The 14,010-nt window shown below is 47.8% G+C and overlaps 1 protein-coding gene across 2 annotated transcripts in view; it reads right to left on the reverse strand.

Annotated features, from left to right (window-relative positions):
* Positions 1-14,010, reverse strand: part of EEF1AKMT2 (EEF1A lysine methyltransferase 2) — an 86,123-nt gene that overhangs the window by 62,727 nt on the left and 9,386 nt on the right. The window contains exon 2 of one of the 2 annotated variants that reach the window (XM_029610609.1): positions 5,381-5,446. The exons of the other annotated variant lie outside the window; for it this stretch is intronic. Within the exon in view, the coding sequence (XP_029466469.1) occupies positions 5,381-5,446 (66 nt within the window). The remainder of the gene's footprint in view (positions 1-5,380; positions 5,447-14,010) is intronic. 2 annotated transcript variants of the gene reach the window in all.

Below are 14,010 nucleotides of genomic sequence, written 5' to 3' on the forward strand. Positions count from 1 at the left end.
CCAGGGTCATATCCACAGATCTCTCATTAGGTAAGAGTCAATTTGAAAATTGGTGTGAGAGGGCGGACAAGGCGACCAAAATGATATCGCAAATATACGATTTTCTTAACACGGATATTCACTCACGTCCTGCCTTCGTGTCCGCCTGGGAACGAGACCTAGGGAAATCACTTGACCAGGATCAGTGGGATACCATTTTCCTAAATACAAAACGTAGTTCTATTTCAGCATCTCTACAGGAAAATGGGTATAAGGTGTTATTAAGGTGGTATTGTACCCCCTATAAACTATGGAAAGCTAAATTGCGCGGTTCGGCGCATTGCTGGAAGGAGTGCGGAGCTGTTGGCACTTTCTTCCACATGTGGTGGAGCTGCGCTAAGGTGCAGCCCTTTTGGGAGTTGGTGAATATGGTTCTGCAGCACATATTTAAGAGGCGTTTTGTGCTCACCCCTGAACAGGCGCTGCTTAGTGTCCCTGTGTCCAGTAATATCACTGAATGGAGACTCATACATCAGATCTTAATAGCAGCGAGGTGTGTATTGGCCGCAAATTGGAAAAATAGTACTATACCTGATTTATCCCTGTTGGTCCGGAAATTGGATGGGGTGATGGAAATGTATAAATTGACTGCCCAAAAACATAGAAATCAGCCTAAACATTTCGCTATTTGGCAGCCGTATAAGACATGGAGGGCGGCCTCAGTCCAATAACATTTGTACGATTTGACAGCTGTTATTGTAGTGCTGGAACACGCTATATAAACAGGAAATTTTATAACTATGCCAGAGATCACTGTATAGGATAACCGCTGGTAGACGGTAGCCTACGGGCACATACAGCGTATAGTCTCATGTATTAGGATATGTAATGCCTTTGACGTCTGCACAATTGTAAGCTGTTTTATGTACCCAGACACTCATATTTCTTGGGGAAAGTTAAAAACCATTACTATTGTATAATCAGTTGGTGTTTTACTTTGTGTTTTGAATGGTCAATAAAATATTATTGGAAAAAAAAAAAAGCTCAGGAGCACCAGACGAAGATGCAGGGAAGAACATCTGGACAGGCAGGCACATCAGGACATGGAAGATCATGACGAGACATCAGGACATGGACCGGGACCTCAGGCAAGACACCAAGACACGAAGACGTGGTACGAAGGCAGACGAGACGAGGACCTCCACGAAGAACAGAAGATCTTACAAGGCTCTGGCAGGCAGGAGCCTCCAGAGGGATGTCACTCAGATGCAAGGCAAAGACGTAATGAGGGGGCAGCCCTTTTATAGGGCTAAAGCAGGAAGACCACTTAAAGGTGGGGCCAGCACATTTCCTGTGTCTGGCCCTTTAAATCTAGCAGAGAGGCGCGCACCGGCGCCTAAGGAGCAGGAAGCAGGGCTGTGCAGGACCGTGGACAGGGGCCTGCACAGTGTCTGTGCATCAGAAGCGCAGGGCTGGCCTGAGGAGCAGGCCCGAAGACGGCAGCGGCTCCAGCCGTCACTTGAGCCCGGGGATGCAGCCTTCACGCCGTGAAGAGGGAGGATATCCGGGGCGGCCTCCGGGCCGCGTGGGCAAGACAGTCCGCGGCTCCGGCCGTGTGGGAGGCCCAACGGTGGCGTCCTGCCACGTCGGGTGAAGAAAGACGACATGGTGAGTGAGTCTGCTCGCGGGGAGACCCGCGGGCAGCACGGTTCACAACAGAGACAACCCATGGTCTGGACTAATCCAGGTATGAGAGAGAGAAAGAGAGAGAGACTGATCCATAAACCCTAACCTCAGGGAGAGAGAGAAAGAGAGAGAAACATTGATACATACCCTTAACCTAATGGTACTCAACATAGGGTATAAGAGGCGAGGACAACTTGGTTAAGAAGAAAGGAACTAGGGATGAGTGAACTTCAGTGCCACCTACCCACCAGGCAAATCTTTGCCTCACACCTGTGTCTTCAGCAGTCCCTGTATGGCCCAGGATGATGTGAATCCACAAATCAAAAGCAATGGTACAACCAGTCAATCTAAAACTAATGTTTCAATCTCTTACCAGATATTTGTAGGCCCCTTATTCCAAGGGTCTGTATAACGTCACAGACTCTGTTATGGTTCAGGGTCACCTTGCTTTAATTTATAACATCCTTTTGTTATTTTTGTATGATTTTTTGTTTATAATAAAATCTCTAAAAGTACTCTTTATCAATGCACTTATTTCAAAGCCATGCGCACTATTAAACAGATATAGAAAGAGCTCTAATACTCATCCATAGGTTGGTCACCCGACATGATCATGTTTCGGACAAATAATGTCCTGCTTCAGGGGTTGCCTTTTCCACTTTTCTCCGAGAATCGTCCCGTGCTTGATCCTCCAATTCCAGCTTTCTTTTCTTCTGTTTCAATCAATGCAAAATTCAATTGGTGCAGAACGAGCCTAGTCTTGTTTCATCTTCACTGATGTCGCTTGAGCCTTTTAATGTTCCTGGCTTACGTCTCCGTCTTTTATACACAGCAGCCCTAAAGCTGTGAGTCCACCTGAAATGGTGTCCCGCTCGAAGTAATCCTTTTATACCCCTTCAACCGGAAATGACATCATGAACCTCAGTTCTCCTTCACGTCCGAGTTGTGTCTCTCGGGTTTACCCGCTTTTACCATTTGACATCAGCTGTAGTCCTCTGTCACGTCCTCTATTGCTAGTCATACCTCCGTGATCTAATCCACAATCCTCTTTCACGTCGGTTTTATAGAGAGCTGTCATTCTACCTGCCACTCTTTACTTTCCAAACCGCTCCTGATGGTCTCATATGTCTAAAAACCAGAGGGTTCATCTGCCGTTTGTTCCCACGTCAACAGGTTTGATAGACCAGTCATCGATCGCGTCAACAACGACGCATTGTTTTAATGTCTCGCCTCCAACCGCTCCGCCAACTATTTTCGCAACCACTGCTGTTTTTTCCAAATCGATGTGCTCATCACCGTAAACTTTTACGTCGCACAATGGTTGTTGAGGAAAACAGACAGTATTGTAGCGGACTCCTCGTAGATCATAGCTCACTTCCTTGTCCTGTAAAAAAGCTCATAGCAAGCAGAACTCTCAAATAAATTCCATAGCGCTGACAGAACCGAGCACTAGGCTTAAATCAGTGAATACCAGTTGATTTTCTCATTCAGTCCGGACGGATCTACTGTATTTAGATTATAAATCCAGAATTGCTCCCTCATATTCAGGCGTATTTGAATGTCTCCTCCTCGTGGGCCAGATTGGACCTGCTCCAAGACTAACCATCTTAGATCCGTGAAGTTGTGTTGTAATGTGATACAATGTTGTACCATTGGTGCGGTCACTTTTGCAGTTCTTATGCAACTCCTGTGTTCAATCAATCTGGTTCTAATTTTACGTTTTGTTTGCCCGACATATAGCAAGTTGCACGGACATTGGATGATGTAGATAACTTGTTCTGATTCACAATCGGTGGATCCATCCAATCTTAATGTTCTTTCTGAATTAGGTACTACCCATTGCTTCCCTGTTAGCGTCAGTGCGCACATATCGCAATGTCCACACATTTGATGGCCACTCGCCAGCTGGGGTGTTGGTTTTGACCCATATGTTGATTTAACCACTATGTCCCTAATATTTTGGCCCCTGAAAAAAGCAAATCTTGGCCCACTTTGGAAAATTGAATGTAAAGACAATACATGCCAGTGTGTCTTAATAATATTAATCAATTTTCCAGCTTGTTTAGAATATTGTAGGGTACATGTGGTGTTCTGCGAAAAGGGGCGTTGTTGATACTGTAACAAGAGAGATCTGTTAGCATAACGAGCCCTTTTAGACGCCTTTTTGAGAACTGTTCTTGGGTACCCTCTCAGAGTGAATCTTGTTGTCAATTCAATTGCCTGATTGTGAAACTCTTCCACCGAAGAGCAAATACGTCTTAACCTTAAGAACTGAGAGATGGGTAACCCATTCTTTAAACCCAGTGGATGGGTACTGGAGTACTTAAGAAAATTGTTCTGATCAGTCTTTTTCCTATAGAGGGTGGTTTTGATACCATCCCTCTCCCGCTGAAAAGTGGAAAAGGCAACCCCTGAAGCAGGACATTATTTGTCCGAAACATGATCATGTCGGGTGACCAACCTATGGATGAGTATTAGAGCTCTTTCTATATCTGTTTAATAGTGCGCATGTCTTTGAAATAAGTGCATTGATAAAGAGTACTTTTAGAGATTTTATTATAAACAAAAAATCATACAAAAATAACAAAAGGATGTTATAAATTAAAGCAAGGTGACCCTGAACCATAACAGAGTCTGTGACGTTATACAGACCCTTGGAATAAGGGGCCTACAAATATCTGGTAAGAGATTGAAACATTAGTTTTAGATTGACTGGTTGTACCATTGCTTTTGATTTGTGGATTCACACTCCGGTACGCTAGAATACAGTAGTGTTTGTGGGGAATAGGCCAGGATGATGTGAAACATCCAGTCGAGTATTGAGGTGTAAAGGAGCTGAGAGGACTATGGGAAGGAGCAAAGGAGGAGAGGGTCAGGGAAGAGACAGAAGGGGCATGAGGATGGATGATGGAAGGATGGATGGAGGGTAAGAAAACAGATAAATGTGGCATAAACAAAGAAGGGAAAGGAGCGAGATGGCGCTGGGAGGGAGATGACAGAAACAGAAGGGAAGAGGGCTGAAAGAGAAAAGGGTGAGGGGAGCTCAATGACAGGAAAGTATGACAATTCAGGGAAAGTAAATGGAGAATTTGATTGGAGAGAAAAATGGAGAGTGTATAAAATACCAAATATTCTCATGACTAGGTGTGTTATGCACATGTTTGTTTTATTTATTTATGGATTTTTATATACCGCGGCACGTGGAGCACATCACCTCGGTTTACAGCAAACATTAATTCATTCTGCCTCTTGCACATGTGTGTGCAAGAGGCAGACTGTGGTTATGCCTTTTGCATAAGAGAATGAGCCAGCTTAGTTTACAGCATTTATATGGGTTGTATTCCTTTTGGTGGATTAGAAACATTAATTAGGGGGGTTGAAATAATGAATTATATTTTCTGGGGGTGGGGTGGAGTGGAGGGGGGGGGTGGCTTGGAGTCCAACTGAAGGGGAGCTCAAAGTGAAAAAGGTAGTGAACCACTGTACTAACCTCTAGAACAGCAAACTACAGAATAATGGCTCACAACACTAGGGAATGAGAAACACCTTGGTGTCTGCTAACCCCAGGCAAAGAGAAACACTCACATTTGAGGCTCAAGTGTGTTCCTTGTGCTGTGGTTGAAGGGTGAGGCTTTCTAGTTATAATGATAGAGACTGTCATTCATCTTATGTCCCATGTACCCCCAAGACACACACATTGCTGGTCTGCACTCACCAGATCTCACCATAGTCCCCACACTCCTGGAAGCTTCGTAGTTCTCGCTTGTAGGCATCATCCCAGCTATAAGGAAGAGGAAAGGTAATGGTCTTAGTGGTGCACATTGATGTATTACTGCAGGGACCTTCCAAAGCTTTGAACTGTCCTGGTCCCAGGATGGACCCCAACTTCGTCATGTTTTGCCAGGTTAACATCACATCACTCATCACCACTCTTTGTACATACTTTCCGACCTGTTATGCAGCTACCGCATACTAAATAATAAATGGTAACCACACCCTTGCCCATATTAGAGTATATTATCGAACTATGTAACCGTATAAGAATGGCACCCTTTGGATAAATTAGAAACCACATATTTGTGCCTAACTGTAAACCGTTGTGATGGTGCTCCACTATATGACGGTATAGAAAAGTTTTAAATAAATAAATAAATAAATACTAACAGATCTAGATCTTATCTTCCTAGTTTGTTTGCAAATATATTTTGAGACAGAATTAAAAGCTTAACTGAAATTAAAACCTACCACCTGCAAAGCCTGTCAGTTTATCAAAGACAATTAGGGCAGTTTAGCATGATTTGTTCTTCATAAATCCACACTGACTGGTTATTACCTTCATTTTGTTCAAATATTGTTAGGATCCTGCCCGCGGCTAGACCCGCAGGCAGTCCCCTACCTTTCCGCAGCGAGGCCACCACCGTCCCTCGCGGCAGGCCGAGCCTGTAGCGTTGAGGGTGCCTCCGCGGTCCTAGTGCCGCCGTCGGGAGTTCCTGTCGTGCCATGAAGCTGCTGCTGCCTGCTCTCTTCTTGCGGCAGGGGTGCCGCCGCCTCTGTCCGTCTGGCCTCCCACGCAGCAAGGACGCCGCTGCAGTCCTCGGCCTTCCAGCTTGCTCTTAGGCACGGGCGTGCTCCTCTTCACTCCTTTTAAAGGGCCAGGGGCGGGAAAAGCCCTGTGGCCCTCACCAGTGATGTCATCAGTCTTCGCCAGGACCAGCCCTATAAAAGGGCCCTGCTTCAGACTCTCAGGGCCTTCGGATCTGGTCAGCACAGTGGTCTGTGGTCTTTGTTCTGATCCAGGTCCTCCGTGGTCTTCTTGTGCCTTGATGGATCTTCGTTCCATGTTCTTCGTGTTCCTGATCTTCTTCACCTTGATGTTCCTGGTCTCGTCCCTTGTTGGAGCTCCCTCGTCGCCTGTTTCGTGTTCCTGATGTTCCAGATGTCCAGTTCTCCTGATGTCCAGATGTCCTGATGTTCCATGTCCAGAGGTACCATGTTCCACGTCCCTGATGTATGATGTTCTTCTCCTGACTCAGTCTGTCTCATCTTCAGCTCTTCGTCCAGTTGCCGGGTCCCTCATCTGATCACCTTTCCTGGCGTGCCACTGTCATGGTCCGTGACCAGCCAATGGGGGGCTGTGTAGGGTGCCTCATGGTACAAGGCCTTCTTCTCGTCCGCAGCGCAAGCCTCCGGAAGACCCCTGTTTTTAATGCCAAGTTTCTGAATCCTGAGTCTAGAATCCTGTCCTGGTCTTCGGAATTCCTTGTGTCTGCTTCCGTCCATGCCTAAAACTCTGCCAGAACCTGCTGTTTGAGCGTGGTCCGCGACCAGCCACAAGCGGCTGTGTAGGGCGCGCCCCGGTGCAGGCCTCTACTGAATCTTCATCATGGCTTGGCTTCAAGTTCCACTGCTTCGTCTGGAGTCTGCTTCACCTTCGGTGTGGTCCGCGACCAGCCATGGACGGCTGTGTAGGGTGCGCTGCAGTGCAGCACTCACCCAGTACTTTCTCCTGAATCCTGTGTCCTTGCCGGAGTCCTCCGAGTATCCTGAATCTTCATCTGAGTCTTCTTGTTCCTGCCCTCAGCCTCTGACTGGCCTCACCACTCGTCATTCCCAAGAGGTCCAGAAGGGCTATTGAGTGGCCGGAGGGCTACTCTCGAGACCAGCATTGCGTTGCTGGGTCTCATTGGTGCGTGTAGGTCCAGTGGAAGGCTAAGCCTGTCTTGTTCCTGTTCCAGATATTCCTTGCCTTGTCTTCAGACCAGCCTTGGTCCTGCTCTGCCCGTGCTCGTACCTGCTCACCTCTCGCGGTGTCTTGGGGCTGCTCCCTGAGCCGCACCGTGATCCAAGGGCTCACAGCCCCCCTTGAGATAGGACCGCGCCTCCGCATTCCTAACAAATATTTTGTCTGACTAATGGAAGTTAGGTCTATAGTTAGAGCGCTAGTTTGAACATGATTCTACAGTTTACTCTATTTACACTAGTGTGGTCTATATGCCTCCGAATCAGAAAGAACTGGAAAGGGATCTGGCCGAAGACATCCAAAAAAATAAGAAGGAAGGGGGGAAGTATTGCTCATTGGAGATATTAATCTGCTGGATATGGCTTGGAGTATCCCTGCTGCAGAATGTGTAACAAGTAAACTGTAGATGCCCTCCAGCATGTTCTGCTTGGACAACTAGTGATGGAACCCATTAGGGGAGGAGCTACACTGGACCTGGTGCTCCCGAATGGAGATAATCTCTCTAATGTCCAGGTAAGTACCCACCTGAGCCCCTTGTGGATCATCAAATGGTATGATTTTGTTGCGTCCGTCGGTCTCAGACGGCTTCAATCTCTGTGCCTCACCTTTCTTCACTCTCTCTCCTCAAGTCTTGGGAAGATGGCTGCTGCCGCGTCTTCATGCCGCTCTCTCCGGCATCCCCGGAACAGCAATGGCGACGGCGTTCGCCATGAATTTCCTGAGGACCTCCTAGGGTGCGCGCGCACGCTACCCACATCTTTATCCACGTCATGGCGGGAACCTCGGGGGCATCCCCTCTGAGTGACGTCACGCCATCTGGGTATTTAGCCTTCCCTTCGTTTGCTAACAAATCGAGTTAGCAAGGACTTGTCTTGTACCGGTCTAAGCTGCTCTGCCACTCCCAGCTGTTGCTGGAAGCTCTCTACCCTTCGGGGTCAACTCTAACCTGGGTACCCGCTTCTCGGGGGCCCTTGTGCTTTCTTTCAGGTACCTATCTGGGATATTGGGTATTCGCTCCTCAAGGGCCTGCTTTCCCTACATTGGTGCCTACAGCTACTATTTCTGCCTGCCAGGATTATCATCAATACAGCAATCTACATCAGTGAGTAACTTAACTTCTTCAGCTTGTGTCATCTACAGCTTCAGCGCTGGGAGTCTACATCCAGGCTCTCTCTTCCACACTGCGCTACACGAACGTGAGACTGGTCTCCTCTCCCGAGGACCCCTGGACTACCTCCTGGGTTACCTCACTGCTGCCACCCCTGGGTAGTACCACCAAGCTGTATAATAAATACGAATTCACTGTGTTTCCGTGTATTGAGTCTAGCCTGTTACTGCGGTTCCTCATGGGGCTCCTCCCCATGGGAGTGGCCATCATCGCAGTACCCAAGAATCCACTCCAACACATCAAAACCCTAATAGATTTGATATAGCATCTAAGTCTGAAAGAAGTCACACAAACATGAAAGTCCTGGTTTTCAAAAATATAGACTTTGTTAAAATGTGGATATACTGGGGGGGAGGGAGTAGTGTCACATGATGGCTAGACCAGAACAGATGCAAGTGTTGTGGACTCTGTGGGCCCCAATAAAATATCCTTCTTAATCCACTGTAGATTGCCACCTATCCAGGCTCAAAATATCTAAGGAGGTATCTAAAAAACTTACTCCTTTCCAAACAGGCTGATCATTCCTGTAAAGCACAATGAACAGGGAGAAAAAGCTCAGAAGGAAAATCTGACTTACCAGTGGACCAGGCCTCTGATGAGAAGTAGCCCACTTCCTCCACCCCTTTTGACACAATGAAGACTCTGCAAAACGTATTCAAGTCATTTTCCGATAAGCTTACTACCAGCATTAATAGTAAACTTAGGGGGGTGGTCGAGAAGGTGGCCTCACTGGTAACATCTGTGCAAGAAAACTCCACTTGAATCGATACTATGATAACAAGAGTGGAGGAACTTAAGGATTCATTAACTGGAGCCCACAGAAAGATTGACATTCTTGAGAAAATTGAAAGAAACAGAGGCTAACATCAATGAGATTGAAAATCAGAGCCAGTGCGAAAACATCCATCTGATGAATGTGCCTAGGGGGAAGAGGGATAGGACCAAGTTGCCTTCTTTGCCAGATGGATACCTGAAAAACTGGGCTTGCAGGTAAAGGATAATATCCTTAAGATACAGTGAGCATGGGAGGAAGTGATGTCACCTACCTAAGATGGCAGATTCAGCCGAGAGCTCCGAGAAGCTACTGTTTAACAAAGCAACTTTCAGCGAATCTAGCTGCAGGTGACCAAAGATAATGGGCCTTTCTAAAGATAGAAGTGGAAGTTCCTCAGCAGAAACAGTATGTAGACCTCCAGGAGTTCTTGTATTCTGGTGGTGCATGTGGCCAGAAAGACGCGTGGACTGCAAATGGCTTGGACCACGTGGAGTAGGAAACAGAGCGGGAGAGAGAAGAGCTGCTCTCTGTGCTGTGTTGTTTCTATGACCTGAGAACTGACATAATGGAAATTAAGGGAGAGATTTTGAACATGGGAGAGATTCGCCAGGACCTGAAAGATCTAGGTAATAAAGTGGAGGATATGGAGGAGCACCTCTATGAATAGAGCGAGACAATGGCGCAGTTGCAGATGGAGATCTCAACTTTAAAATGCGCTGAGGACCTAGCAGACAAAACTGAGGACCTTGAAAACCGCAGTCGCCAATGAAACAGGATGCAGGATACCTTAAACAAAAATTTGTAACCTATTATTAGAATCAACCATTGTACGTGAAGACTGGAGGGTGGCTAATGTAACCCCAATATTTAAAAAGGGCTCCGGGGCGATCCGGGAAACTACAGACCGGTTAGCCTGACTTCAGAGCCAGGAACAATATGTTACGGCTATGGCTGCTGTGCAACCGCCTCACCCCCAGGGGTCCCTCTAGAGCTGGCTCTCCTGACAGGCCCAGTCTATCTCCCTTCTCCTCTCTATGTTCTGGGCCTTCCCTTATAGCCCTGCCTGACAGTTCCCTCAGTGCTTCGGCATCGAGCTCGCCTGGGCTCCCTGCTCTAGCCTTCCTTGCTTGCTGTGCATGTGGTCCTTTGACTTTGCTTTGCCTAGCCTTGCCTTCGGGCCTTTTCTCTTGCCTTGCCTTGCGTGGCCTTCGGGCCTTCTGTCTTGCCTTGCCTTGCGTGGCCTTCTGTCTTGCCTTGCGTGGCCTTCGGGCCTTCTACCTTGCCTTGCCTTGCCTTGCGTGGCCTTCGGGCCTTCTGTCTTGCCTTGCCTTGCGTGGCCTTCGGGCCTTCTACCTTGCCTTGCGGGGCCTTCGGGCCTTCTACCTTGTCTTGCCTTGCCTTGGGGCCTTCTGTCTTGCCTTGCCTTGCGTGGCCTTCGGGCCTTCTACCTTGTCTTGCCTTGCCTTGCGTGGCCTTCGGGCCTTCTGTCTTGCCTAGCCTTGCCTTGCCTTGGGGCCTTCTGTCTTGCCTTGCGTGGCCTTCGGGCCTTCTGTCTTGCCTTGCGTGGCCTTCGGGCCTTCTGTCTTGCCTTGCCTTGCGTGGCCTTCGGGCCTTCTGTCTTGCCTTGCGTGGCCTTCGGGCCTTCTGTCTTGCCTTGCGCGGCCTTCGGGCCTTCTGTCTTGCCTTGCCTTGCGCGGCCTTCGGGCCTTCTGTCTTGCCTTGCCTTGCCTTGCGCGGCCTTCGGGCCTTCTACCTTGTGCTGTGTATGGTCTTCGGACCTTCTGCCCTGCCTTGCTTACTGTGCGTGCGGTCCTACGGGCCCTCTGCTCTACTGTCTGTGTGTGTTTGGCCTACGGGCTCTCTGCCCTGCTTACTGTGTGTGGCCTATGGGCCTTCTGTGTGGGTGTGGCCTACGGGCCTTCTGACCTGCCTTGCCCCGCTTACGGTGTGTGGCCTACGGGCCTTCTGTGTGTGTGTGGCCTACGGGCCTTCTGACCTGCCTTGCCCCGCTTACGGTGTGTGGCCTACGGGCCTTCTGTGTGTGTGTGGCCTACGGGCCTTCTGACCTGCCTTGCCCCGCTTACGGTGTGTGGCCTATGGGCCTTCGGTGTGTGTGTGGCCTACGGGCCTTCTGACCTGCCTTGCCCCGCTTACGGTGTGTGGCCTATGGGCCTTCTGACCTGCCTTGCCCCGCTTACGGTGTCTGGCCTACGGGCCTTCTGTGTGTGTGTGGCCTACGGGCCTTCTGACCTGCCTTGCTCTGCCTCCTGCCCTGACCCAGCCTGAACCTAGACACTGCTACCTGCCGCCTGCCCTGACCCAGCCTGAACCTAGACACTGCTATCTGCCTCCTGCCCTGACCCAGCCTGGACCCAGACCCTGCTAACTGCCGCCTGCCCTGACTCAGCCTAGACCCAGACACTGCTACTTGCTGTCTGCCCTGACCCAGCCGGGACCCAGACACGGTTTCCAGCCATCCCTGTCTCTCTCCACCTGGAGCCACCCTTTTGGGTGGTGTTCACTACCCCTGAACTCAGCCCAAGCGTAACACAATAGTGGAAACTATTCTCAAGATCAAAATCACAGAACATATAAAAAGACATGGTTTAATGGAACAAAGTCAGCATGGCTTTACCCAAGGGAAATCTTGCTTCACAAATCTGCTTCATGGCGATATTAAGTCGGAGGCCCCAAAAGTAAAAAAAAAAGTAAAAAGTAAAAAAAAAAAAATTAGAAAAATCGGCCCACAGCCCACGGGTCGGAAAACGGACACTCAATTATCCCGGTGTCCGTTTTCTGAACCCGTGGCTGACAGCGAGTTGGAGAACCGACGCCAGCAAAATTGAGCGTCGGCTGTCAAACCTGCTGACAGCCGTCGCTCCTGCCAAAAAGGAGGCGCTAGGGATGCGCTAGTGTCCCTAGTGCCTCCTTTTACCACGGGCCCAAATTTGCATAGGCCACCCTCCTGAATCACGTGCCCAAGAGAGTGGTCTGTGCGCGCGCCGGGAGAGCGGGCGCTCGCCAGCTCTCCCGCGCGTTTTTCTGAATTGGCCTGTTTGTGAGCAATATTGCAGAGTGATTAGAAGGTAAAGTTTGTCTTTTTGCAGATGACACTAATATCTGCAACATAGTAGAAACACCTAAAGTAGAGAATGAGATGTGACCTAGGAAATCGAGGAGTGGTTGAAGGTTTGGTAGCTGGGACTCAATGGCAAGTACAGAGTCATGCATTTTGTGTACAGCAATCCAAAGCTGTGGTATGTGTTAGAGAGGTGAGAAACTGATGTACATGGACAGAGAGAGACCTCAGCATTGTAGTGTCTTGATAATCTGAAGGTGGCAAAGCAATGTAGTACCTAAGGCCAGAGGGATGCTGTGCTGCATAGAAGCATAACTAGCAGGAGAAAGGAGGTTATAATGCCCCTGTACAGGTCCTTGATGAGGTCTCACCTGGAGTACTGTGTTCAGTTCTGGAGATCACATGTAAAAAAAAAGATAAGGACAGAATGGAAGCGATCTAGAGAAAAGCAACCAAAATGGTAAGGGGTATGCACAGAAAGACTTGAGATGAAGGTTCCATATACATGTACCCTAGAGAAGTGGAGAGAGTGGAGATATGATACAGACTTTCAAATACCTGAAAGGAATTAATGATGAACAAAAATCAAATCTTTTCTAATGGAAAGGAAGCTGTGGAACTAGGGGTCGTGATATGATTCTAAGGGGGAAGTCGCAGGAACAATGTCATGCAAAGGGTGGTGGATGCGTGGAAAGCCCTCCTGGAAGAGGTGGTAAAGACGAGAATGGTAGTGGAATTCAAAAGGGTGTGGGACAATTAGAGGATCCCTGCTGGCTAGAGAATGGAAATGAGTAAATAGGGTAAGTTCTATTACACCTAAAGTTTTCTTTTCTGCTTAGGGGTAGCATACATGGAACAGCAATTACTACCCTAAAAAACAAAAACTGCTGAACAGATTGGATGGACCATTTATTATATTACTCTCACCCCATCCCTCCCTCCCTCCCTCCCCTACTAGGATTTCTACTACTGAAATTTTCAATCTCTTTAAAATTCTTAAAACCTGTCTCAGACTTGATTCTACCTACTATCACTAAAATAGTTAACCTATCTCTATCAGAAGGACACATGCCACTTCCACTAAAATGCACAATTGTTAAGCCAATACTTAAAATCAATAAGAAAGACCCTTCTGGTTTCAATAATCTCAGACCCCTATGCAATTTATCTTTCTTTGCTAAAATCATTGAAAAAGTAGTTCAAAAACAATTGTCAGATTATTTGGACTCAAATAATATTCTTTTTCTCTCAAGGCATGGATTCAGGAAATATTTTAGCACAGAAACTCTTTTACTAGCCCTTTCGGATATTGTCCATAGGGGTTTTGACAACGGTACTTCTTATCTACTCATTCCTTTAGATCTGTCCGCAGCTTTCGATAAAGTCGACTTTGACATTTTACTTCAAAGATTGAACGATAACAGAATAAATGGAATTGTTCTTTCCTGGTTCAAATAATTTCTTTCTGATCGTTATGATCAAGTAAAAATAAATTCAAAACTATCCTCTAAATTCGAAACTGATTCTGGGGTTCCCCAAGGATCCTTGCTTTCTGCGACTCTATTCAACATCTATCTTTTGCC

This window comes from Rhinatrema bivittatum, chromosome 7 (assembly GCF_901001135.1).
Source record: "Rhinatrema bivittatum chromosome 7, aRhiBiv1.1, whole genome shotgun sequence".
Lineage (NCBI taxonomy): Eukaryota > Metazoa > Chordata > Amphibia > Gymnophiona > Rhinatrematidae > Rhinatrema > Rhinatrema bivittatum.